The 26,228-nt window shown below is 45.4% G+C and overlaps 1 protein-coding gene across 1 annotated transcript in view; it reads right to left on the bottom strand.

Annotated features, from left to right (window-relative positions):
- LOC138681613 (pecanex-like protein 2) overlaps window positions 1-26,228 on the bottom strand; it is a 1,209,413-nt gene that overhangs the window by 938,502 nt on the left and 244,683 nt on the right. Inside the window, exon 6 of the mRNA XM_069769269.1 lies at window positions 7,703-7,833. Coding sequence (XP_069625370.1) covers window positions 7,703-7,833 — 131 coding nt within the window. The remainder of the gene's footprint in view (window positions 1-7,702; window positions 7,834-26,228) is intronic.

Below are 26,228 nucleotides of genomic sequence, written 5' to 3'. Positions count from 1 at the left end.
TCAGAGACTGTGCGAACAGAGGCGGGCTATTATGTTTTTGTGGGAGGATACACATACACAGGCAGGCAGTAGGATGGCAGACATGGAGTTGTCAGGTGTGCAGTGGTCGAAGATTCAAGACATGTGTCAAGTCCTTCAGTGTTTTGAGGAATGCACACGACTGGTTAGTGCAGACAACGCCATAATAAGCATGAGCATCCCCCTAATGCGTCTGCTGATGCAAAGTTTGACGCACATAAAGGATCAGGCGTCTGCAGCTGAGGAAGAGGAAAGCCTTGATGACAGTCAGCCATTGTCTGGCCAGGGCAGTGTACAGGACGAGTTAGCGGGCGAAGAGGAGGAGGAGGACGAGGAGGATGATGGGGATGATTATATTTTTAATGAGGAAGCTTTTCCGGGGCCACTGGAAATTGGTGGCGCGGCAAGGCCGGGTTCTGGTTTTTGGAGGGACACAAGTGACGTGGATTTGCCTGAAACTGCCCCTCAACCAAGCACAACCGCAGATTTGAGAACTGGAACTTTGGCCCACATGGCGGATTATGCCTTACGTATCCTCAAAAGGGACACACGCATAACTAAAATGATGAACGATGACGATTACTGGTTGGCCTGCCTCCTTGATCCTCGCTATAAAGGCAAATTGCAAAATATAATGCCACATGAGAACTTGGAACTAATATTAGCAACCAAACAATCAACTCTTGTTGACCGTTTGCTTCTGGCATTCCCTGCACACAGCGCCCGTGATCGTTCTCACACGAGCTGCAGGGGCCAGCAGACCAGAGGAGTTAGAGGGGCAGAAATCAGAAGTGGCGTTGGCCAGAGGGGTTTTTTGACCAGGTTGTGGAGTGATTTTGCTATGACCGCAGACAGGACAGGTACTGCAGCATCAATTCAAAGTGACAGGAGACAACATTTGTCCAGTATGGTTACAAACTATTTTTCATCCCTTATCGATGTTCTCCCTCAACCGCCATTCCCATTTGATTACTGGGCATCAAAATTAGACACCTGGCCAGAATTGGCAGAATATGCATTGCAGGAGCTTGCTTGCCCGGCAGCTAGTGTCCTATCAGAAAGAGTATTCAGTGCTGCAGGTTCAATACTAACAGAAAAAAGGACTCGTCTGGCTACCCAAAATGTAGATGATCTAACCTTCATTAAAATGAACCACAACTGGATTTCGAAATCTTTTGCCCCGCCTTGCCCGGCTGACACCTAGCTTTCCTATGAAAAGGTCTTGCCTGTGGACTATTCTGAATGCCTTTTCCAATCTCGTAATTTTCTGCACCTGATTGTCCAGCATACGACATGTTTACACCTCACTAAATGGCCAAACTCCCCACATGGGGCCGTGGTATCGACACTTGGCGACAGCACCCGTGAGAGTGCTGTTTGTCTGAAGAGGTGGGTGTGCCCGCTTTTGGTCGACGGCACTGCCACTGGGTCCCTCCTAGTACAATAAAGTGTCTCTGGCGGTGGTGGTGCGCACCCAACGTCAGACACACCGTTGTAATATGAGGGGCCCTGGGCCTGTACCGCCGGCCACAAGACAGTTCTCCCCCCCAGCTCAAAGAGTGCTCTACCACTTGCAAAATTATCTCACAGCTCCACCAATGTTTAGTCTATGCCCTGACATCCTTCAATGCCTGCCACTGACAATACCATTGTATTGACATTTTTGTTATGTTAGGCCTTCGAAGCCTGTCTGCGGTCACTCCTTCCACTATGCCTCCACTGACCACACCACTGCTGCCCGTGTACCCCTGGAACCAATTTAAAATTGCCTACAGCCATGTGTTATTATTTTAGGCCTTCGATGCCTGTCTGCGGTCACTCCTTACAATATGCCTCCACTGACCACACCACTGCTGCCCGTGTACCCCTGGAACCAATTTAAAATTGCCTACAGCCAGCCCAATTTTTTTATTTTAGGCCTTCGATGCCTGTCTGCAGTCCGTTCTTTCTACTACTACTACACTGACCAGGCCACTGCTGCCCATGTACCCCTGGAACCAATTTAAAATTGCCTACAGCCATGTGTTATTATTTTAGGCCTTCGATGCCTGTCTGCGGTCACTCCTTCCACTAGGCCTCCACTGACCACACCACTGCTGCCCGTGTACCCCTGGAACCAATTTAAAATTGCCTACAGCCAGCCCAATTTTTTTATTTTAGGCCTTCGATGCCTGTCTGCGGTCACTCCTTCCACTAGGCCTCCACTGACCACACCACTGCTGCCTGTGTACCCCTGGAACCAATTTAAAATTGCCTACAGCCATGTGTTATTATTTTACGCCTTCGATGCCTGTCTGCGGTCACTCCTTCCACTAGGCCTCCACTGACCACACCACTGCTGCCCGTGTACCCCTGGAACCAATTTAAAATTGCCTACAGCCATGTGTTATTATTTTACGCCTTCGATGCCTGTCTGCGGTCACTCCTTACAATATGCCTCCACTGACCACACCACTGCTGCCCGTGTACCCCTGGAACCAATTTAAAATTGCCTACAGCCATGTGTTATTATTTTAGGCCTTCGATGCCTGTCTGCGGTCACTCCTTCCACTAGGCCTCCACTGACCACACCACTGCTGCCCGTGTACCCCTGGAACCAATTTAAAATTGCCTACAGCCATGTGTTATTATTTTACGCCTTCGATGCCTGTCTGCGGTCACTCCTTACAATATGCCTCCACTGACCACACCACTGCTGCCCGTGTACCCCTGGAACCAATTTAAAATTGCCTACAGCCAGCCCAATTTTTTTATTTTAGGCCTTCGATGCCTGTCTGCGGTCACTCCTTCCACTAGGCCTCTACTTACCACACCACTGCTGCCCGTGTACCCCTGGAACCAATTTAAAATTGCCTACAGCCAGCCCAATTTTTTTATTTTAGGCCTTCGATGCCTGTCTGCGGTCCGTTCTTTCTACTACTACTACACTGACCAGGCCACTGCTGCCCGTGTACCCCTGGTACCAATTTAAAATTGCCTACAGCCATGTGTTATTATTTTAGGCCTTCGATGCCTGTCTGCGGTCACTCCTTCCACTAGGCCTCCACTGACCACACCACTGCTGCCCGTGTACCCCTGGAACCAATTTAAAATTGCCTACAGCCAGCCCAATTTTTTTATTTTAGGCCTTCGATGCCTGTCTGCGGTCACTCCTTCCACTAGGCCTCCACTTACCACACCACTGCTGCCCGTGTACCCCTGGAACCAATTTAAAATTGCCTACAGCCAGCCCAATTTTTTTTATTTTAGGCCTTCGATGCCTGTCTGCGGTCCGTTCTTTCTACTACTACTACACTGACCAGGCCACTGCTGCCCGGGTACCCCTGGAACCAATTTAAAATTGCCTACAGCCATGTGTTATTATTTTAGGCCTTCGATGCCTGTCTGCGGTCACTCCTTCCACTAGGCCTCCACTGACCACACCACTGCTGCCCGTGTACCCCTGGAACCAATTTAAAATTGCCTACAGCCAGCCCAATTTTTTTATTTTAGGCCTTCGATGCCTGTCTGCGGTCACTCCTTCCACTAGGCCTCCACTGACCACACCACTGCTGCCCGTGTACCCCTGGAACCAATTTAAAATTGCCTACAGCCATGTGTTATTATTTTAGGCCTTCGATGCCTGTCTGCGGTCACTCCTTCCACTAGGCCTCCACTGACCACACCACTGCTGCCCGTGTACCCCTGGAACCAATTTAAAATTGCCTACAGCCAGCCCAATTTTTTTATTTTAGGCCTTCGATGCCTGTCTGCGGTCACTCCTTCCACTAGGCCTCCACTGACCACACCACTGCTGCCCATGTACCCCTGGAACCAATTTTACAGTGTCTACAGCCTAATTTTGTTATGTTAGGCCTACTACGCCTGTCTGCGGTCCCTCCTTCCAATACTCGTCCACTGACCACACCACTGCTGCCCGTGGACCCCTGGAACCTATTTTTAATTGCATAAAGCATCATTTTTTTAATAGTAGGCGTACAAAGTCTGTCTGCGGTCCACTATTGAAATTGTCCTCCACTGCCCAGAGCACTGCTGCTTGTGTACCCCTGTAACTTTTTTAAGCTGCAGTGAGCCACATTTTTGGGTTAAGTCCTACTACCTGTGTCTGTCTGCGCCACTCAATTCAGCTGTGTTCCTTTGAAAAAAGCTGAGCGTCAATAGTCTTGTTTTCAGCCTCTAGGAATTTTAAAACTGCATTGAGGGTACAACTTTGGTAGGGCCTACTAACGGTGTCTGCCTACCCAAGGTGTGCCCCAGGTTTCCTCGCCATTGCTTCGATCTTAATGCTCTCGTTTAGTAGTTGTTGGAAACTACACTGCATTAGGCCTACAAATTGGGTATGGGGTGTAGAGAGATGGTGTGTTCCACTCCAAGGTGTTCTCCAGGTTGCCTTTCCTGAGCTTCGATCTTCCGGCTCTCGTTTAGTAGTTGTTGGAAACTACGCTGCATTAGGCCTACAAATTGGGTATGGAGTGTAGAGAGATGGTGTGTTCCACTCCAAGGTGTTCCCCAGGTTTCGTCCACATTGCTTCGGTCTTCCGACTCTCGTTTAGTAGTTGTAGAAAACTACACTGCATTAGGCCTACAAATTGGGTATGGGGTGTAGAGAGATGGTGTGTTCCACTCCAAGGTGTTCTCCAGGTTGCCTTTCCTGAGCTTCGATCTTCCGGCTCTCGTTTAGTAGTTGTTGGAAACTACGCTGCATTAGGCCTACAAATTGGGTATGGGGTGTAGAGAGATGGTGTGTTCCACTCCAAGGTGTTCCCCAGGTTTTCTCGCCAATGCTTCGATCTTCATGCTCTCGTTTAGTAGTTGTTGGAAACTACGCTGCATTAGACCTACAAATTGGGTATGGGGTGTAGAGAGATGGTGTGTTCCACTCCAAGGTGTTCTCCAGGTTGCCTTTCCTGAGCTTCGATCTTCCGGCTCTCGTTTAGTAGTTGTTGGAAACTACGCTGCATTAGGCCTACAAATTGGGTATGGGGTGTAGAGAGATGGTGTGTTCCACTCCAAGGTGTTCCCCAGGTTTCCTCGCCAATGCTTCGATCTTCATGCTCTCGTTTAGTAGTTGTTGGAAACTACGCTGCATTAGACCTACAAATTGGGTATGGGGTGTAGAGAGATGGTGTGTTCCACTCCAAGGTGTTCTCCAGGTTGCCTTTCCTGAGCTTCGATCTTCCGGCTCTCGTTTAGTAGTTGTTGGAAACTACACTGCATTAGGCCTACAAATTGGGTATGGGGTGTAGAGAGATGGTGTGTTCCACTCCAAGGTGTTCCCCAGGTTTCGTCCACATTGCTTCGGTCTTCCGACTCTCGTTTAGTAGTTGTAGAAAACTACACTGCATTAGGCCTACAAATTGGGTATGGGGTGTAGAGAGATGGTGTGTTCCACTCCAAGGTGTTCTCCAGGTTGCCTTTCCTGAGCTTCGATCTTCCGGCTCTCGTTTAGTAGTTGTTGGAAACTACACTGCATTAGGCCTACAAATTGGGTATGGGGTGTAGAGAGATGGTGTGTTCCACTCCAAGGTGTTCCCCAGGTTTCCTCGCCAATGCTTCGATCTTCATGCTCTCGTTTAGTAGTTGTTGGAAACTACACTGCATTAGGCCTACAAATTGGGTATGGGGTGTAGAGAGATGGTGTGTTCCACTCCAAGGTGTTCTCCAGGTTGCCTTTCCTGAGCTTCGATCTTCCGGCTCTCGTTTAGTAGTTGTTGGAAACTACACTGCATTAGGCCTACAAATTGGGTATGGGGTGTAGAGAGATGGTGTGTTCCACTCCAAGGTGTTCTCCAGGTTACCTTTCCTGAGCTCCGATCTTCCGGCTCTCGTTTAGTAGTTCTTGGAAACTACACTGCATTAGGCCTACAAATTGGGTATGGGGTGTAGAGAGATGGTGTGTTCCACTCCAAGATGTTCTCCAGGTTGCCTTTCCTGAGCTTCGATCTTCCGGCTCTCGTTTAGTAATTGTTGGAAACTACACTGCATTAGGCCTACAAATTGGGTATGGGGTGTAGAGAGATGGTGTGTTCCACTCCAAGGTGTTCTCCAGGTTGCCTTTCCTGAGCTTCGATCTTCCGGCTCTCGTTTAGTAGTTCTTGGAAACTACACTGCATTAGGCCTACAAATTGGGTATGGGGTGTAGAGAGATGGTGTGTTCCACTCCAAGGTGTTCTCCAGGTTGCCTTTCCTGAGCTTCGATCTTCCGGCTCTCGTTTAGTAGTTGTTGGAAACTACGCTGCATTAGGCCTACAAATTGGGTATGGGGTGTAGAGAGATGGTGTTACACTCCAAGGTGTTCTCCAGGTTGCCTTTCCTGAACTTCTATCTTCAGGCTCTCATTAAATTGTGGTTAAACGGAACAACTGCATTTGGCGTACTAGTTGGTTTGGGGCCTACTATCGGTGTCTGCCACTCCTTGCTGTTCTCCTGGTTTCCTGTCCTGAAATTCCATTTTTAGGCTCTCGTTAAGTAGTTGTTAATGTTAGACTGCATTTGGCCTACTAGTTGGGTTGGGGCCTACTATCGGTGTCTGCCACTCCTTGCTGTTCTCCTCCACTGAACAAAGCTGTGCCGCCTGTTTACTACGGTTGCCAATTTTGAACTGCATTTCGACTACTTACTGATTTGGGCCCACTCTCTGTGTCAGCCTCTCATTCCAGTTGTCCTCCACTGCAATGCCCCCTGGTTAGTCCTGTGTTACCAATTTTGAACTGCATTTAGCCAACTTTATTCTTTGGGCCTATATCTGTGTTTCCTCCTCATCCTGCCCATTGCCCAGCCAGTGATAGATGAGTCTGCTGGTACATTGACCCATAACGCAAAATTCCCCGTGCACGCTACACAGCAAGATTGTGACCCTGCTGAAAGTCAGGTTCCTCTTCCCGCATACCATACCACCTTACACGGGGACAAAGAGGAAGGTGCAGATGAAAGTGCAGGTTCCTTCATCAGGTGGGGGGAGGAATACTAGTTGGCGACGTCACTGGCACAGGGCCTCTCATAGTACTCAAAAGTGTTGCTGCCGATGGGAGGCGCCCCCGCCGTGCAAACACACCGCTGTACTTTGAGGGGCCCTGTGCCTGTGCCAATGCCAACGAGTGGGCCCCCCCTGCTTGCTCAGGATCACAGCACTTGCAAAGTTGAAATACTTACCTCTCCCTGCTCCACTGCTGTGACGTGGTCCAGATTTACTGGGCTCACTAATTACTTGAACCAGCCCTACCCCCCACAACTTTAGCCAAATGACCCCCAATTTCAAATGCCTTCCAATTATTATAAGGTAAATTACGATTGACAAGCTTCTTTAACAAGAATGGATGTTTTTGCCATTAAAATGGGCAGTGTAGGTGTTTTCCTGGCCTCCACTCACTGCCGACTATGCTCCCCCATTCACTTGCATTGGGTTTCGTGTTTCGGGCGATACCCGACTTTTCGCGATAATCGGCCGATTCCACTCGACTCGACTTCTAAGATAGTCGGGTTTTGCGAAACACGGCTCGACTCTAAAAAGGTCAAGGTCGCTCAACCCTACTCATCACCACTATGCATCATGAGTTTTTCCCTTTTAGGAAAAAAAAAGTATTTTTTTTTTAAATAATTATTCGTCAACCTTATTTAAGCTTGATGATATATGTAGTTTTCTCAATGGCACTAATTATATGATAATATTTGAGATCTGACTCACCTTTGTTTAATTGTGTGTCATCTTGCAAAGAGGCAGTAGTTCCGCAAAAGACTTGTAAAACAGTACTTTCCTGCTGTGATGAATGAACACATGTCACTTCATAGATGATCTTTTTTCTGGTCATCTGGAAACTTTACAAATTAACATATTTTCAGTCAGAATAGTAAAATACATACCAAGTACAAGACATTTGTCAAAAGTTTAGACACTGTTTATATGTGTTCTTTCAGATTTAGGGTATGTGCACACGTCAGGATTTCTTGCAGAAATTTTCCTGACAAAAACCGGACATTTCTGCCAGAAATCCGCATGCGTTTTTACCGCGATTTTACCATGATTTTAACGCGTTTTTGACGCGATTTTTGTGCGTTTTATCCCAAATGCATAGAATTGCGGGAAAAACTCAGAAAATCCGCAAAAATAATGAACATGCTCATTTTTTTACCGCAATGCGTTTTTTTTTCGCGGAAAAAAACGCATCCATGTGCACAAAACATGCAGAATGCATTCTAAATGATAGAATGCATAATGTATGCGTTTTTAATGAGTTTTTATAGCATTTTTAGCGTGAAAAAACGCAAAAAAACGCAAAAAAACCTGTACATGTGCACATAGCCTAAAGTATACATAACTTAACACTGGCACTGTTAAAGCCAATGTTTTTGTAGATCCAGCAAGGTTGAAATGTTCCTTATTAATTTAATCATTACCACTAATGTCCTTAAAATGTACCATTTTTAATGTAAACACCATGTAATCCTAGGGTAGCAGTTGTGGCCTTGACTCAATTTAATTGCATATACTGTATCTCTTCCTGATATTTGTATTTTCACAAATGTTTCTTCCAAAAGTGAAAGCTATATGTTCTATTTTTGCAAAAATTATTTAACTCCTTCACAACCGCCCTGATTTCAGTTTTTGTGGGTTTTTTTTTCCTCTCTAAAAATCTTCTGTGATCTCACTGAGGTTCATGTTGGCATATGCAACAGATTAGGACTTATTATAAGTGAAAGGAGGACTTTATACTAACCAGACAGCAGATGGCGATAGTGTGTAAAGTTATATACTTGCTGTAATGTGGGGAGGGAAGCTCTCAGTTGTTGGTTGTCTTTCTTACTTTCTGTTTTGCTTTTCTTCATGAATGTGTTGTGTTCAGTGCATGGACTGTGTGACACTGAATTGTATCTCATGTTTATCCAGTATGAAGTAAATACTGTTTACTCAAGATATCTTGCTGATTGAAGCTCTCCTAAGTACAGAGGTGACTGCAAGAAGACGCACTCTGCAACAGGTTATGGGCCCAGGCACCCCAGACAATACAGGTCTGCACTACAAGCTCAGGCAGAAGGATCCTGGTATATAGCACAGATAACGGAGCACACAGATAAGCTCTGTAAACAGAAGGAACTAAATCCAGATACAGAGTGACAAAGGAATTCAGAATCCCAGGAGCTGGATATAATTGCAGAGAATTCACAGGACATACAGGAGAATATCTTCAGTACAACTCTCTAAACAAGTAAGACTATATAAAGATGATGAGTACCACAGAACTGAAATTTACAGTAGCTAAACTGAATAGTGAAAATTATCAGTTATGGAAATTCAAAGTAGAGATGTTGTTATCTAAGGATGATCTATGGGAAGTAATTGTTGCAGCAAGACCAGATCAAGATAATCAGACATGGGATAAGAAGAATATACAAGTGAGAGCCACCATTAGCTTATTAGTGGATGATGCTCAATTAATACATATAAGAAATGAAGAAACAGCTAAGGGAATGTGGGAAGCATTAAGAAAACTGTATGAAAGACCTAGCTTGAATCACAAGTTGTTTTTATTAAGAAAGCTGTACAGTATGAGATTGAGTGCAAATGACGATATGCAGAAGCACATATTCTCAATGATGGAAGTGATATCACAGCTAAGATCAATTGGTGAAGATATTAAAGAAAGTCATGTAGCAGCTATATTGTTGTGCAATTTACCAGATTCGTATACAGCCTTGATAAATGCCCTTGAGACGAGACCAGAAACTGACATTACATTAGATTTTGTGAAAACAAGACTAATAGATGAATATCAGAGAAGAAAAGAACAAAGAAATGATTCTTCTACTGAAAAGGACAGTGAAAACGCTCTTAAAGCTACAGAATTCCAAAAACTCTATAATAAAGAGACAATAGAATGCTTCAGATGTAAGAAAAAAGGTCATTTAAAGAAACACTGTACCATATGGAAAGCAGAACAACAAAGATTACAACATAAAAAGCATACAGAGAAAGTAAAAAAACACAATTTCCGATTCATGTGAGAATAATTGGAATGGCACATTTAAAGTAACAGACAAGAAATCATCACTTGGTTGGTTTATTGATTCAGGAGCAACGAGTCATATGCCAAGTGACAAGAATTTCTTTACTGATTTTGATTTAGATAAGAAAGAAGCCATTTATCTCGCAGATGGAAGCAAAATAACCGCAGAAGGTATCGGACAAGGTATGCTAAATTGTTCAAACAAGTTCGGGCAAGATTCAAAGATACTTGTACAAGATGTGTTGTATGTTCCAAAATTGGAAGGCGGATTATTATCTGTGAAACGTTTAACAGCAAAAGGACTTACAGTGAAATTCAAAGACAATGAGTGTGCAATTATTGCAGGAAACAAGGTGATAACCAAAGTCAAGGCAGATGAACAATTATATCATTTTGACACACCAAATGAACAGATGAAGGTATGTACACATGATCACAAAAACTGTATTCACATGTGGCATAGACGTCTAGGACATAGACACCCTGACAGTATAAGGGAACTACAGAGAAAAGAATTGACAAAAGATTTAAAGATATCAGATTGCTCAATTACCATAAGATGTGATTGTTGTATAAAATCCAAAGCCACAAGGATATCTATTCCAAAAGAAAGTGAGATGAAAAGCGAAAGACCACTTGATTTGGTGCATACTGACGTATGTGGACCCATGAAAGTGACTACATCAGGAGGCAATAGATACATGTTGACTTTTATAGACGATTACTCAAGATACACAGTCACATACTTAATTAAAAACAAAAGTGAAGTTTTTGATAAACTTGTAGACTATGTAACAAGATCAAGTAACAAATTTCAAAGGAAGCCAATTGTCATCAGAAGTGATAATGGAGGTGAATTTACAGGTCACAGAATAGAAGACTACTTAAGACAAAATGGGATAGAACATCAGAAAACGGTTCCATACACACCTGAACAAAATGGAGTAGCAGAAAGGAAAAACAGAACTCTAACAGAGATGATAAGATGTATGCTGACGGATTCCAAACTACCAGAGAAATATTGGGGTGAGGCAGCAATGACAGCTACTTATCTACAGAACTGACTTTTTTCCAGAAAACTGACGAAAACTCCATATGAACTGTGGCAAGGTATGAAACCAAGTGTCAGTCATTTAAAAGTTTTTGGATGTAAAGTTTTCATATTCATTCCACCAGAAAAACGTTCCAAACTTCAAAACAGATCCATGGAAGGAATATTTGTTGGATATAGTGAAAATTGCAAAGGATACAGAATCCTAGATCCAAAACAGACAGAGTTACGGTGAGTAACTGTGTGACATTCATTGAAGATTTAAATGAAGACATGATTTCAGTTGAAACAAAAAATGAGAAAACCAATAATGACACAACTGAAGAAATATCTGATGAGAAAGAAGCAGAAGTTAATGATGAACAAAATACTGAAAGTGAAGAATCACAACTACAAACAGACACAGAACCAAGACATTCAATGAGAGAGAACAAAGGAAAACCACCAAAACGTCTCTCATACAAGACAAGCACAAGAAAAATCTATGAGCCTACTTCTTGGGAAGAAATATCTAAACTTCCAGTGGAAGAAGCTAATAAATGGATAGAAGCAACAGAAACGGAAATTAAATCCATGCAAGATTCAAATACATGGACACTGACAGATTTACCAGAAGGAAGAAAAACCATAGGATGTAAATGGATTTTTAAAGTTAAATACCAAACAGATGGCACAGCTGAAAGATACCAAGCAAGACTCGTAGCTAAAGGGTATTCTCAACAATATGGAGAAGACTATGATGAGACATTTGCACCAGTTGTCAAACACACTACAATAAGAACTTTACTTACAGTTGCAGCAATGAAACAGATGCAACTGAGACATCTGGATGTAAAGACAGCTTTTCTGAATGGAGATTTAACAGAAGACATTTATATGGAACAACCTCCAGGATTCAAAGATGAAAGAAATCCAAACAAAGTTTGTAAACTACAGAAAAGCATATATGGTTTAAAGCAAGCAGCTAAAGCGTGGAATGACAAAATCACGGAAGTACTTACAAACGAAAAATTTCAAAGAAGCAAAGCTGATCCATGCTTATACACAAAAAGGCTGATTAATAGATGGATTTACATACTCATATATGTAGACGACATTTTGATTTGTTTTGAACACGAAAGGGATAACGAAAACATTCTAAAAATCCTTAAGCGACATTTCGAAATCAAAGACTTGGGAAATGTAAAACAATATCTAGGAATACAAGTAGAAAGAGAAGAAGATGGAAGTTTCCTACTGAATCAAAATCACATGATTCAAGACATAACAGAAAAATTTGGATTAAAGGATGCAAAAACAGTAAAGTCTCCAATGGAAACTAATTATCTCAAAGAGATGAACAGTGAACAAAATATGCTATCAAATAATGAAGAATACAGAACAGCAATAGGAAAACTACTGTATCTAGCGACCGTTACAAGACCAGACATCGCAGCAGCAGTAGGAATCCTGAGAAGAAAGGTATCAAAACCAAATAAAGCTGATTGGAATGCCGTGAAGAGAGTAATACGTTATTTGAAAGGAACTAGCAATGTTAAGCTGAAATTACCCACAAGCGATGATTGCATTTTAACAGGATATGTTGATGCAGATTGGGCTGGAGATCCAACTGACAGAAGATCTACCAGTGGACATATTTTTTTCCTATCAGGTGGACCAATAAGTTGGACAAGTAAGAAACAGTCAATTGTGACACTATCTTCAACAGAAGCAGAATATGTTGCAGCAGCACATGCGAGTCAAGAAGTACTGTGGTTAAGACAATTGTTGACAGAATTAGGACAACCACAGTTGGCACCAACAAAACTAAAAGAGGACAATCAAGGATGTCTTGTTCTTGCTCAGATGGAAAGAGTCAATCCAAGAACCAAACATATTGATGTGAAATATCATTTCTTGAGAGATCATCAGGAACAAGGAGTCTTGAAGTTAGAGTACTGCCCTACTGAAGAAATGACAGCAGACATTTTCACGAAGGCGTTGAATGCTGATAAACATCAGAGACTAATAAAAAAGTTGGGTTTGATTGAATAAGTCCTTACTGTTGAGAAAGGGTGTTGGCATATGCAACAGATTAGGACTTATTATAAGTGAAAGGAGGACTTTATACTAACCAGACAGCAGATGGCGATAGTGTGCAAAGTTATATACTTGCTGTAATGTGGGGAGGGAAGCTCTCAGTTGTTGGTTGTCTTTCTTACTTTCTGTTTTGCTTTTCTTCATGAATGTGTTGTGTTCAGTGCACGGACTGTATGACACTGAATTGTATCTCATGTTTATCCAGTATGAAGTAAATACTGTTTACTCAAGATATCTTGCTGATTGAAGCTCTCCTAAAGGTACCTTCACACATAACGATATCGTTAACGATGTCGTTGCTTTTTGTGACATAGCAACGATATCGTTAAGGAAATCGTTCTGTGTGACAGCGACCAACGATCAGGCCCCTGCTGGGAGATCGTTGGTCGCTGAACAAAGTCCAGAACTTTATTTCGTCGCTGGATCTCCCGTGGACATCGCTGGATCGGCGTGTGTGACACCGATCCAGCGATGTCTTCACTGGTAACCAGGGTAAACATCGGGTAAATAAGCGCAGGGCCGCGCTTAGTAACCCGATGTTTACCCTGGTTACCAGCGTAAAAGTAAAAAAAAAAAAACACTACATACTTACCTACCGCTGTCTGTCCCCGGCGCTGTGCTTCTCTGCACTCCTCCTGTACTAGCTGTGAGCGTCGGTCAGCCGGAAAGCAGAGCGGTGACGTCACCGCTCTGCTTTCCGGCCGCTGTGCTCACAGCCAGTACAGGAGGAGTGCAGAGAAGCACAGTGCCGGGGACAGACAGCGGTAGGTAAGTATGTAGTGTTTTTTTTTTTTTACTTTTACGCTGGTAACCAGGGTAAACATCGGGTTACTAAGCGCGGCCCTGCACTTAGTAACCCGATGTTTACACTGGTTACCCGGGGACTTCGGAATCGTTGGTCGCTGGAGAGCTGTCTGTGTGACAGCTCTCCAGCGACCAAACAGCGACGCTGCAGCGATCCGGATCGTTGTCGGTATCGCTGCAGCGTCGCTTAATGTGAAGGGGCCTTAAGTACAGAGGTGACTGCAAGAAGACGCACTCTGCAACAGTTCATCGGGCCGCTCACAGTGAACAGTCCATGGGAACACAGCTTCAGTGATTGGCGGTAACCTCTATGACTTCACCGCTCGTCACTGAAGCTGCACTCGCAGCAGCTCAGGTGTCGCAGAGATGTATTACAACGTGGAACAGTATGGATTATTCTCATTTCAGACAGGTGAGAGAAATGATTGCTTATTATTTTGTGTTTTTGTTTTTATAGGGGACATGGGCTTCAATGGACTAGGTGTAAAGGTGAGTATAACAGTTTTTTTTATTTTTAAATAAATGTGTAAAACAGGGCGCTGAGTTTTATTTCAAGTAAAGAATTTTTTTCTTGCTGTGTATTTATTTCAATACTTACTATGGGATTAGCAATGGGGGCATCTTATAGAAGCCTCTCCATTACTAACCCCTGGGCTTGATGTTACTTGACAATACAAAAGGTGACATCAACCCCAATACTATTACCTCACTTGCCACCACCACAGGGCAAGTGGGAAGAGTGAGGCCAAGCCACCTTTAGTGCATTTTATGGATGGGCCATTTCTGGAGCAGCTGAGGGCTGATGTTGGCCAATCTATGCTCAAAGTACCTCATTTTGTACTGTATTTTTCATAGCAATTTTGCAGATACAGTGCAAAGCAGAAAGGAACCATAACTGATTTAATGAGCCATTCGCAGTTTCAATGTTCTACAGTAATCATTCATGGTATATCATAGTGCAACCTTTATCGCTTTTCAAGTTATATGCTTTTTCTCGTAGGCAACTGTTCACACTAGCTTGGATGTGCTGATCTTTTTCTTTATTTGTATCGAGGGCTGATGTTGGTAGCTTGGGAGGGTGGCAATATCTCAGGCTTCTTCCCAGGCTATTACTATCAACCCACAGCTGTCTATTTAGCCTTTGCTGGTTTGAATTTATAGGATGAACCTACAAAAAAATATTTCTGGGGTCCCCGTAAATTCATTAGGAAAGGCTAAGCAAACAGCTGTGAGCTGTTATTAATAGCATGGGAACCTTTTGGGATACTGTCCCTTTTCCCAGATTTTTAACATCAACCTCCCCTGCTGTGGGATTTCCCTCTGCTGGTTATGAAAATTACGTAGGAGCCCATGCCTTTTTTTATTTCATTCTTTATTTTTACACAGGTGGTACACAGCTGCTGCTGAATACAACTTCCATCATTGTCGCTTGATCTTAGGGAGACCAAGGGACAATGAAGAGAGCTGCCTTTAGCAGCCGGAGCTTGGGATCAGCACAAACTGTACTGCTTCTCCCAAGCACTAGTACGAGTCACATGGACTCCACATGGATGCCATACGGATGTGAAATACAGACACACCAAAAGCAAACGGATACACGGATGTCACATATGTATGTACGGATGGCACAAGGACACGGACCACGGATCTCACCAGTACTGTTTTTCCTGTGCAAGAATCACCAGGATGTGTGAAGGAGGCCTCAAGCAGTTTCTGCTGACCTCCATTTCCTTCTGTATCCAACTCTTGTAACATCATCAAACCACAGCATTCAGGGAAGGTCTAAATATGTCTCTCTGTTCTCACTGTCTGCTGTCTGGAGCTGTGTGCCATGTTGTGGAGCACCTAGGGCTATCCAACACCATGAACATGAAGTTGACGTCCCACTTTGGAGGGTTGGAGCTAGAATTTTTGTATGTTAAATAGAGGGTAGAGCAGGGTATTATTCACACTAAGGTTTTCTGAAAACCATCTCCCACTAACTCTCTATTACATTATTATAGTGCTCACCCGCATTAAACGAAACATTCTCTCCCTTAGTAAATTTTTGAGGGTGAAAAGAGTGAAAAGCAGTTCTAGTGGTTTCAGAAGGCAATCACAGGAGTTATGTAGGAGGTTTGAAAATCATGGTTATCCTCTTTATGTTTTAAATACCGCACTTAAGAGGGCTGAGACCAGCACTGATGAGAGCCTCCCTGCTGGTATCAAGAATACAATGGATAGAGAAAAGAAATTTGTGTTTTGTTTCAAGTTTGGTCCCATGGATGGTTACATTAGATCAGTAATCAGGAAGAACTGGCACATTTTAGGAAAAGATACTGAGTTGAAAGAGGTGGTTGATAGGAGCCCTTTGTTTGCTTGCCGTCGCAGCACAAACCTTAAAGATCTTTTAGTCCATTATCGGGTGAAAAATGATCAGGAAAGTTGGTTGAGAGCAGGAATCCCTAAAGGGAACTTCAGATGTGGTCAATGTAATTTCTGTTCTTCCATTTAACAGGCAAAATGATTACGATTGGCCCCATTCACCATCAGGTCCGCGATTTTGTTTCCTGCAGGACCACATATGTAGTTTATGTAATTTTCTGCCCTTGCGGCTTCTTCTACATTGGTAAGACTATCCGTCCACTTTTTGTGAGGGTTAGGGAACACTTTAATTCCATTAAGTCAGGGAAAGGAGTTTTTTAAGAAAGGTGAGTGCTTTTCATATTTTTTCTACATTGGGACTTGGCACTATGTATATATTGCTTCCTCCTCACTGGGAAGGTGCCTACACAACCTTCCTGTTCTGCAGTCTAAGTTGCATAACGTTGCCTACCTGTACCTGCTGCACTCTGGTGCAGATCTTGTCTGCTGCACTCTTGTGCAGATCCTGCCTGCTGCACTCTGATGCAAATCCGGCCTGCTGCACTCTGATGCAGATCCTGCCTGCTGCACTCTGATATGAACTCTGCCTGCTGCACTCTGATTCAAGCACTGCCTGCTGCACTCTGATTCAAGCTCTGCCTGCTACACCATCCAATCTGTCCTACTGGGTCCAGCTGCTGTGTGTCTATTGGCCTGTCCTGGAGTGACACCTGGCGTTCATCGGGAGCCAAGCTTAACCTCACAATCAAAGGCTCTAGTGAATAGTTTGGTGCTCGCTTAGTCACGCCCCTCCAGGCTCTCCGTGGTCTGTGGCACAGTGGTTCCACTAACCACGTCCATGACATTTTTCTCAGACCCTGGACCCTGCTAGACCCCGGATCCTTCTCGATCAGACCATGTACCAAGAGCTATGCTGACAGAAAGAAATGCAGGAGGAGCTGTCCATGCAGTTGCAATCCCTGACTACCAAGTTATAAGCCTTAAACATCTCTCCAGAGTTCTCGCATGTTGAAGCAGCCTTGTCTTCTCCAGAGACTCCTCGGATTGTTTGCTTACTTTGAGGTCCAGGCCCCAACTCACAGCTCCACCACGCTTTGACGGCAATCCAAAACTCTGCTGCGGGTTCATCAATCAGTGCCAGTTACATTTTTAACTCCCTCCTCACCACTTCCCGTTGGTCCGAGCAAAGGGGGCAAAGCTAATCTAATAAGCTTCTATGATGAATTACCGTATTTTTCGCTTTGTAAGACGCTCCGGATTATAAGACGCACCCCAAATTTTTAGGAAAAAAATAGGAAAAAACATTTTTTAATAAATTGGTGGGGCGTCTTATAATCCATGCATCTTATTACTTACCAGGGGTTGTGGCTGCGGTGGATCAGGGTCCCAGGGTTGTTGCTGGAGGCAGGAGTGGAGCATTGCTGCAGGCTGGGATGAGGGGGTCTGCAGGGCGGCTTCTGTGCTGCAGGGGGCTCCTGTGCTGCAGGCTGGGATGACGGGGTCTGCAGGGGGGCTCCGGTGCTGCAGGAGGCTCCTGTGCTGCAGGCTGGGATGAGGGGGTCTGCAGGGGGCTCCTGTGCTGCAGGCTGGGATGAGGGGGTCTGCAGGGGGGCTCCGGTGCTGCAGGGCTGTCTCCGGTGCTGCGGGGGGCTCTGGCGTCATTTTGTGAAAGATCAGAGCCCCCGGCACTTCTTCCATGCGTTCCTATATGACTGACTCCGGGAAAATGGCCGCTGGAATCTCAGGAGATGAGATCTTCCATGCGTTCCTGTATGACTGACTCCAGGAAAATGGCTGCCGGAATCTCGAGAGATGAGATCTCAGCGCTGAAATCTCATCTCCCGAGATTCCGGCGGCCACCAGAGCCCCCCGCAGCACCGGAGCCTCCAGCATCACCCGGGGCAGCAGCGGTGGCGGGCGAGGTTACAGCGGTGGTGGGCGGCAGCGGTGGCGGGCGGCGGCGGCAGACACCCCCTCATCCCAGCTTGTAAGTGGTATATCCGCTTTGTAAGAGGCACCCCCATTTCCCCCCCAAATTTGGGGGAAATAAAGTGCGTCTTACAAAGCGGAAAATACGGTAAGTTCCGGACAGGACCAAGGGAACGCAGTGGACGTAGTGTATATGGACGTTTCAAAAGCTTTTGATACGGTGCCACACAAAAGGTTGATACAAAAGATGAGAACAATGGGAATAGGGGAAAATATGTGTAAATGTGTTAAGAACTGGCTCAGGGATAGGAAACAAAGGGTGGTCATTAATGGAGCACATTCGGACTGGGTCACAGTTAACAGTGGGGTACCACAGGGGTCAGTATTAGGCCCTCTTCTTTTTAACACATTTATTAATGACCTTGTAGGTGGCATGCAGAGTAAAATTTCAATTTTTGCAGATGACACTAAACTCTGCAGAGTAATCAATACAGAAGAGGACAATTTTATATTATATTACAGGAGGATTTATGTAAACTAGAAGCTTGTGCTGATAAATGGCAAATGAGCTTTAATGGGGATAAATGTAAGGTCATACACTTGGCCAGAAGAAATAAGATGTATAATTATGTACTTAATTGTAAAACACTGGCAAAACTGTCACTGAAAAAGACCTGGGGGTATGGGTGGATGACAAACTCACATTTAGTGGCCAGAGTCAGGCAGCTGCTGCAAAGGCAAATAAAATAATGGGATGCATTAAAAGAGGTATAGATGCTCATGAGGAGAACATAATTTTACTGTGGCGACATGGGTCACTCCATTCGAGTCCGTCCAGTGAAGCCAAAGAAGCTCTGGCATCTAGGGTCCGTAGGAGAGGCCTCCCTAGATGGAAAAGACATCTCTCTACCTCTGACCCTTACTGTGGCCGTGACAACTGGTGAATTACAGTTTATTGAGTCAGCATATTTGGATTCCAGGGCAGCCGGAAATTTTATCCTCCAGGCTGTAGTGGATCGGTTCCAAATCCCTGTTCATTCACTCCAGAACCCCATGGCAATAACATCTTTCGATTGGAAAACTCTTCTGGAGATGGTTTATCTGGCTACTGAGCCACTTTAGGTACGTATTGGGATTCTTCATACTGAGAGGATAGTCTTCTATGTTCTTTCCCACATGTCTCACGTCTTTCTCATGGCTATGACAGCACAAACCTGTGTTGGACCGGAGAACTGGAGAGATGCTCCACTGGGGACATTCTTGTCATGTGAAGTGTCTGGCTCCAGTACGTCCGGCTAAGGCCCCGTCTTCTCCAGAATCACTGCCCGGTTTGCCATCTGCCTATTGGTCCTTTGCTGATGTATTTGACAAAAAGGAATCAGAGACTTTTCTGCTCCACAGGCCGTATGACTGCCCTATTGACTTGATTCCCGGATCTGCACTCCCTAGAAGCCGAATTTAACCTCTGTCCCCAGCTGAGACTCAGGCTAGGTCAGACTACATTCAGGAGAATTTGGCCAGGGGGTTCATTCAGAAGTCATCCTCTCCTGCTGGGGCTGGGTTTTTCTTCATTAAATAGAAAGATGGATAACTCCGACACTGTATAGACTATCGGGGTCTCAACCAGATCACGGTGAAAAATAAATACCCTATCAAACTGATCCCTGAGTTGTTTGACTGATTAAGTGGTGCCAGGATCTTCACCAAGTTAGATTTAAGAGGTGCCTACAATCTAATCTGCATTCACCATAGAGATGAACGGAAGATGGCTTTTAACACCAGGGAAGGACATTATGAATAACAAGTGATGCCCTTCGCTCTCAGTAATGCACTGGCAGTATTTCAATAGTTCATCAATGATATCTTCCGGGACCTGCTTTATTCCTGTATTGTTGTGTATCTGGACGATACTTTGGTATTTCTCTGGAGCTTGCCTCTCACAGATGAGCCGTTAGGCAAGTTCTTCAGCATCTTAGGGAGAATCAACTCTACGCCAAGTATGAGAAATGCGTTTTTGAACAGTTTGCCTGTAACGCCAGTGTGTTTGTGCCTTGTTTCCCCGGCGTCACTCTGCATGTCTGTGCTCTTATCATTTGCTCCTTTTTCCCTAATCAGCTGGGATATACTGTTGTCTGTTATCTGTTTGGATGCTGCTCAGTTCCCTACTCTGTTGTGTAGCCGTACATGTGTTGTAAAGTTTTTGCTCTGTTGCATGACCATCTGCGTGGGTGGGCCCTGGCTGCTGCTGCGGAAGCTATCCGTGGGTTGCGAGGTCCCCTGCAGCTGGTTCATAACTTTCCACTTGTGTCCAGGCTTGCAGCTGCGGCCAAGTGCCCTAGGCCTCAGTTTCTGTGCTGGCTATGCTGTATTGGTTTCTGTCTATGCTTAGGGTGCGTGTGGCCACACCATCCCCGCTTTTATTAGGGTCAGTGTGTGCACTTGAATTGCTGTCCCCAACCTATTGCTGAGGGGCAGCTCCTATTTAGAGTTCCTATTTCCTGTTGGGAGTGTCCAGAGCTTCTCATTAGGTTGTATAACCTAGCTGTGTCGCTTGTCAGGAGTCCAGATGTCCTAGATGTCCAGCTTGTGTCCAGATATCCAGTCGATAGTCCTGGTGGTCCAGCCGGTGTTTTAGAATCAGTCCCACTCGTGTTCCTTGACAGACTTCTCCTCCGTGTTCCTGGGGAGTCTCCAGTCTTGTTTCCTGGTGATGGCTCTGCCTGTGTGTCCTGGATCTTACCAGCCGATGTCCTGAGCTGCCATGTTGATGTTCCTGGACCTGTGCTGACTGTGTCTTGCCTGTGTCCCAATGTCTTGCCTATTTCTTGGGGTCCATCCTGTGATGATGTCTGTCCAAGGTGTCTGATGTTCTCCTGCTATGCCTGTGCTATGCCTGAGGCCTGAGAGAGAGGTTGTCCTGATATGCCCGTGCAAGATGACCCTGGACTTCTCCACTCTGGCCGCTCCCATCTCTGCAATGACCCGAAAGGGAGCCGATCCAAAGAACTGGTCCTCCAAGGCTGAAGAGGCCTTCCGCTCTCTTAAAAGGTCCTTCTCCACTGCTCCCGTTCTGCGTCATCTGGATGTGAACAAACAGTTCTTCTTAAAGGTGGACCATCCTCGTGAGGGGCTGGAGCTGTAGTCACTCAGAAATCCTTCTCAGTTCGCCACCTGTCCTGCGGTTTCTTCTCTAAGGCCTTCTCTGCTGCAGAGCGTAACTACTCCATTGGGGTCCGGGAGTTACTCGGCACTAAGATGACTTTAGAAGAGTGGCGATACCTGCTGGAGGACGCAGTCTATCCAGTGGTCATCTCCTGGTGTATCTCCAATCCGCCCAGAGAATTAATCCACACCAAGCTAGATGGTCTTTGTTTTTTGCCCGCTTTAACTTTCTATCACATTTCAGGTTGGGTGACAAGAATGTCAGAGCTGATACCCTCTATCACTCATTTCTGTTGGGGGACCTAGAGGAGGACTCTCAATTTATCATTGAACCATCCAAGATGGTTACTGTCGCTCCAGTCAGCCTGTAGCGAATTCCCCCAGGAAAAACCATTGTGGCTGAATCTGAGAGGGAGCGAGCTTTGTCATGAGGTTACTCGTCCAAGGTGGCTGGTCACGCGGGACAAAGGAAGACACTACAATTGATTTCTCACCACTACTGGTGGCCATCCATGAGGAGGGAGATCTATGCCTGAGTTGCTGTCTGTCCAATTTGTGCAGCAATAAATTCCCCAGATGACTTCCTACCAGTTCTCTCCTGCCGCTACCCATGTCATCTAGTCCATGGCAGCAGATAGCAATGGACTTCATTACACATTTGGAAGTATCCGAGGGTTGCACCGTCATCTGGGTAGTCATGGATTGCTTCTCCAAAATGGTGCATTTTATCCCAGTGTCTGCTCTCCCATCTGCTCCTGAACTGGCTGACAGCTTCATCAAACATGTTTTCCGCCTGCACGGATTTCCTCATCATATTGTGTCTAATCGAGGTTTGTAGTTTCCTTCCAGATTCTGGCGAGCTCTCTGTAAACATCTGGATATCGTCTTGGATTTCTCCTCAGCCTATCACCCTCAGTCCAATGGGCAAGTAGAGCGTGTCAACCAGGTCCTGAGCAACTACCTGTGACACTTCGTCAATGCTCACCACAATGATTGGGTGAAATTACTTCCCTGGGCTGAGTTCTCGTACAACAATAACATTGGTGAAGCCTCAGTGGAGTCGCCTTTCTACATTGTGTTCGGTTGGCAACCCGAGGTTCCTCTCCCAGTTACAGTTCCTTCTGATGTCCCTACAGCAGATGTCCTATCCAAGGATTTTGTGAAATTGTGGGGGGACACCAAAGCCACTTTAGAAGCATCCTCCACCTGTATGAAGAACCATGCAGACAAAAGGCGCCTGGACCCTGTGTGCTTCCGCCCCGGCAACAAGGTATGGCTCTCGTCAAGGTACATCCGGCTGAAGGTTCCCTCTTACAAGTTGGGTCCTCATTTTATCGGGCCTTTTGAAGTGCTGAAGCAGATCAATGAGGTCTCCTATAAACTGAAATTGCCTCCTTCATTACAGATTCCATATTCTTTCCATGTATCTCAGCTGAAGTCGATCATATTGAGCTCCTTCTTCAAGAATCCCAGCACCACCGCCGTGCCAACTGCATCAGATGATGTCTTTGAGGTGGAGAACATCTTGGCCATGAAGAAGGTGAGAAGCAAGACCTTTTTCCTTGTCAACTGGAAGGGATTCGGTCCCGAAGAGAGATCCTGGGAGCCTAAGGAGAACATTCACGCTCCGATTCTCCTTCGGAACTTCCTTGATGGCTTGAAGAAGAGGGGTTGTAAAGGTACGGTACTGTTAGCACCACACCAGATCCCTGCTCCGACAGGCAGGGTCTCCGCCGTATCACTTCACTCACCCGCGCTGCGGTCGGTTGCTTCCTTCCCCATGCTCTGCATGTATCCAGCAGAGCTTCCAGCCAGGCTCCCAGCCATGTCCATAGGGCACATCCATGTGCTCTCTCCCTCTTAAAAAGTCAGCGCATGCACTTGCTATTTTCTCCCCAGCCAATGGCTGTTGGGCATTATGTACAGTATATATTGTTTCCTCCTCACTGGGGAGGTACCTAAGCAACCTTTCGGTTCTGCAGTACAAGCTGTGTAAGGTTGCATAAGGTTGCGTACCAGTTCCCACTTCACTCTGGTGCAGATCCTGCCCTCTGCACTCTGGTGCAGATCCTACCCACTGCACTCTGGTGCAGATCCTGTCTGCTGTACTCTGATGCAGATCCTGCCTGCTGCACTCTGATACGAACTCTGCCTGCTGCACTCCAATTCAAGCTCTGCCTGCTGCACTCTGATTCAAGCTCTGCCTGCTGCACTCTGATTCAAGCTCTGCTTGCTGCACTTTAATTCAAGCTCTGTCTGCTGCACTATGATTCAAGCTCTGCCTGCTGCACTCTGATTTTTTTTCCGGGTGCATTATACTATACAGGCTGCCTAATGGGGGTGCAATATACTATACAGACTGCCTAATGGGGGTGCATTAAACTGTACTGGCTGCCAAATTGGGGTGTATTATACTATACAGACTGCCTAATGGGGGTGCAATATACTATACAGACTGCCTAATGGGGGTGCATTAAACTGTACTGGCTGCAAAATTGGGGTGTATTATACTATACAGACTGCCTAATGGGGCTGCAATATACTATACAGGTTGCCTAATGAGGGTGCATTATAATATACAGACTGCCTAATGGGGGTGCATTATATTGTACTCGCTGCCTAATGGGGGTGCATTATACTATACAGTCTGCCTAATGGGGGTGCAATATACTATACAGACTGCCTAATGGTGCATTATACTATACAGGCTGCCTAATGGGGGTGCATTATATTATACAGGCTGCCTAATGGGGGTGCATTATACAGTACTGGCTGCCTGATGGGGGTGCATTGTACTATACAGGCTGCCTAATGGTGCATTATACTGTACAGGCTGCCTAATGATTCATTATACTATACAGACTGCCTAATGGGGGTGGAATATAATATACAGACTGCCTAATGGGGGTGCATTCTACTATACAGGCTACCTAATGATGCATTATACTATACAGACTGCCTAATGGGGGTGTATTATACTATACAGGCAGCCTAATTGGGGTGCATTATACTATACAGACTGCCTAATGGATGTGCATTATACTATACAGGCTGCCTATTGAGGTGCACTATACTATACAGACTGCCTAATGGGGGTGCGTTATACTGTACAGGCTGCCTAATGGGGGTGCATTATACTATACAGTCTGCCTAATGGGGGTACATTATACTATACAGGCTGCCTAATGGGGTGCATTATACTATACAGACTGCCTAATGTGGGTGCATTATATTGTACTGGCTTCCTAATGGGGGTGCATTATACTATACAGGCTGCCTAATGGAGGTGCATTATACTATACAGACTTCCTAATGGGGGTGCATTATACTGGACAGGCCTGTGGTTAGTGCATTACACCATACAGGCCTATGGGGAGTGTATTATACTATACAGGCCTATGGGGGTGCATTATACTGTACAGCCTGTCTAATGGGGGTGCATTACATTGTATTTGCTGCCTAACAGGGGTGCATTATACTATACATTATACTATACAGGCTGCCTAATGGTGCATTATACTATATAGGCTTCCTAATGGGGGTGCAATATACTATACAGACTGCCTAATGGTGCATTATACTATGCAGGCTGCCTAATAGGGGTGCATTATACTATACAGACTGCATAATGGGGGTGCAATATACTATACAGACTGCCTAATGGGGGTGCAATATACTGTACAATATAAATATATACGTAACTTGGCACTCAACTTTTGTTTAATTTGGAGATTTTTAATGCAGTCCAGCAAAAATAAATGTTTCGGGCCTCACCGGACCTTCATCAGAAACGTTGCTATGGTGGGAATAACCACTGTGTACTTGCGAGTACTATAGTGGGTCCGTGACCATATATAGAGCCGAAACTCCCAGGTAAGGCAAAAGGTCATCGTATTACTTTATAATGTGTCCCGAGGAACTGGTAGAGATTTGGTGCCTGGGTGAAGGCGCTCCCTCCGTGTGTAATAGTGGGTACACTCCCACCGGCCGTCTGTTAGGGAGTATAGATGTTACGCCATAAGGCCCCAAGGTGTCTCTATATAACGGGTTCGCCCAGTGGTAATTCAGTGGGCGGAGTGACGATCTCTGCAACGCGGCATCCATCGCTTGGTTAGTGCATTATGATATACAGGCCTATGGGGAATGTATTATACTATACAAGCCTATGGGGGTGCATTATACTGTACAGACTGCCTAATGGGGGTGCATTATATTGTACTCGCCGCCTAATGGGGTGTATTATACTATACAGGCTGCCTAATGGTGCATTATACTATACAGACTGCCTAATGGGGGTACAATATACAATACCGACTGCATAATGGGGGTGCATTATACTATACAGACTGCCTAATGGGGTGCATTATATTGTACTGGCTGCCTAATGAGTGGGCAATATACTATACAGACTGCCTAAACGGGGTGCAATATACTGTACAGACTGCCTAATGGGGGTTGCATTATACTATACAGACTGCCTAATGGGGGTGCATTATATTATACAGACTGCCTAATGGGGGGTGCATTATACTCAGGGCTGGCGTCAGCGCCCGGCATACCCAGGCAAGTGCCGGGGCCCTGGTGAGACAGGGGGGCCCATTCAGGGCCAGCGTTAGGGGCAGGCAGCTGCCAGTGCCTAGGGCCCCGTTCCCCCAGGGGCCCTCAGCTAGCGGCATGTCGTGCAGCTGCTATGGGGCCCCTGTGAGGCAGGGGGCCGCCTGTCGCAAGCGTCAACTCCCCCACCGCCGCTTTGAACTTTATCAGCGTCTGCCGGTAAAGTTCAAAGCAAATGATGGAGGAGAGAGCGTCACCTGACGCTC

Source organism: Ranitomeya imitator, chromosome 5 (genome assembly GCF_032444005.1).
Source record: "Ranitomeya imitator isolate aRanImi1 chromosome 5, aRanImi1.pri, whole genome shotgun sequence".
In the NCBI taxonomy this organism is placed as follows: Eukaryota; Metazoa; Chordata; class Amphibia; order Anura; family Dendrobatidae; genus Ranitomeya; species Ranitomeya imitator.
This window is presented reverse-complemented; position numbering and strand designations above follow the sequence as displayed.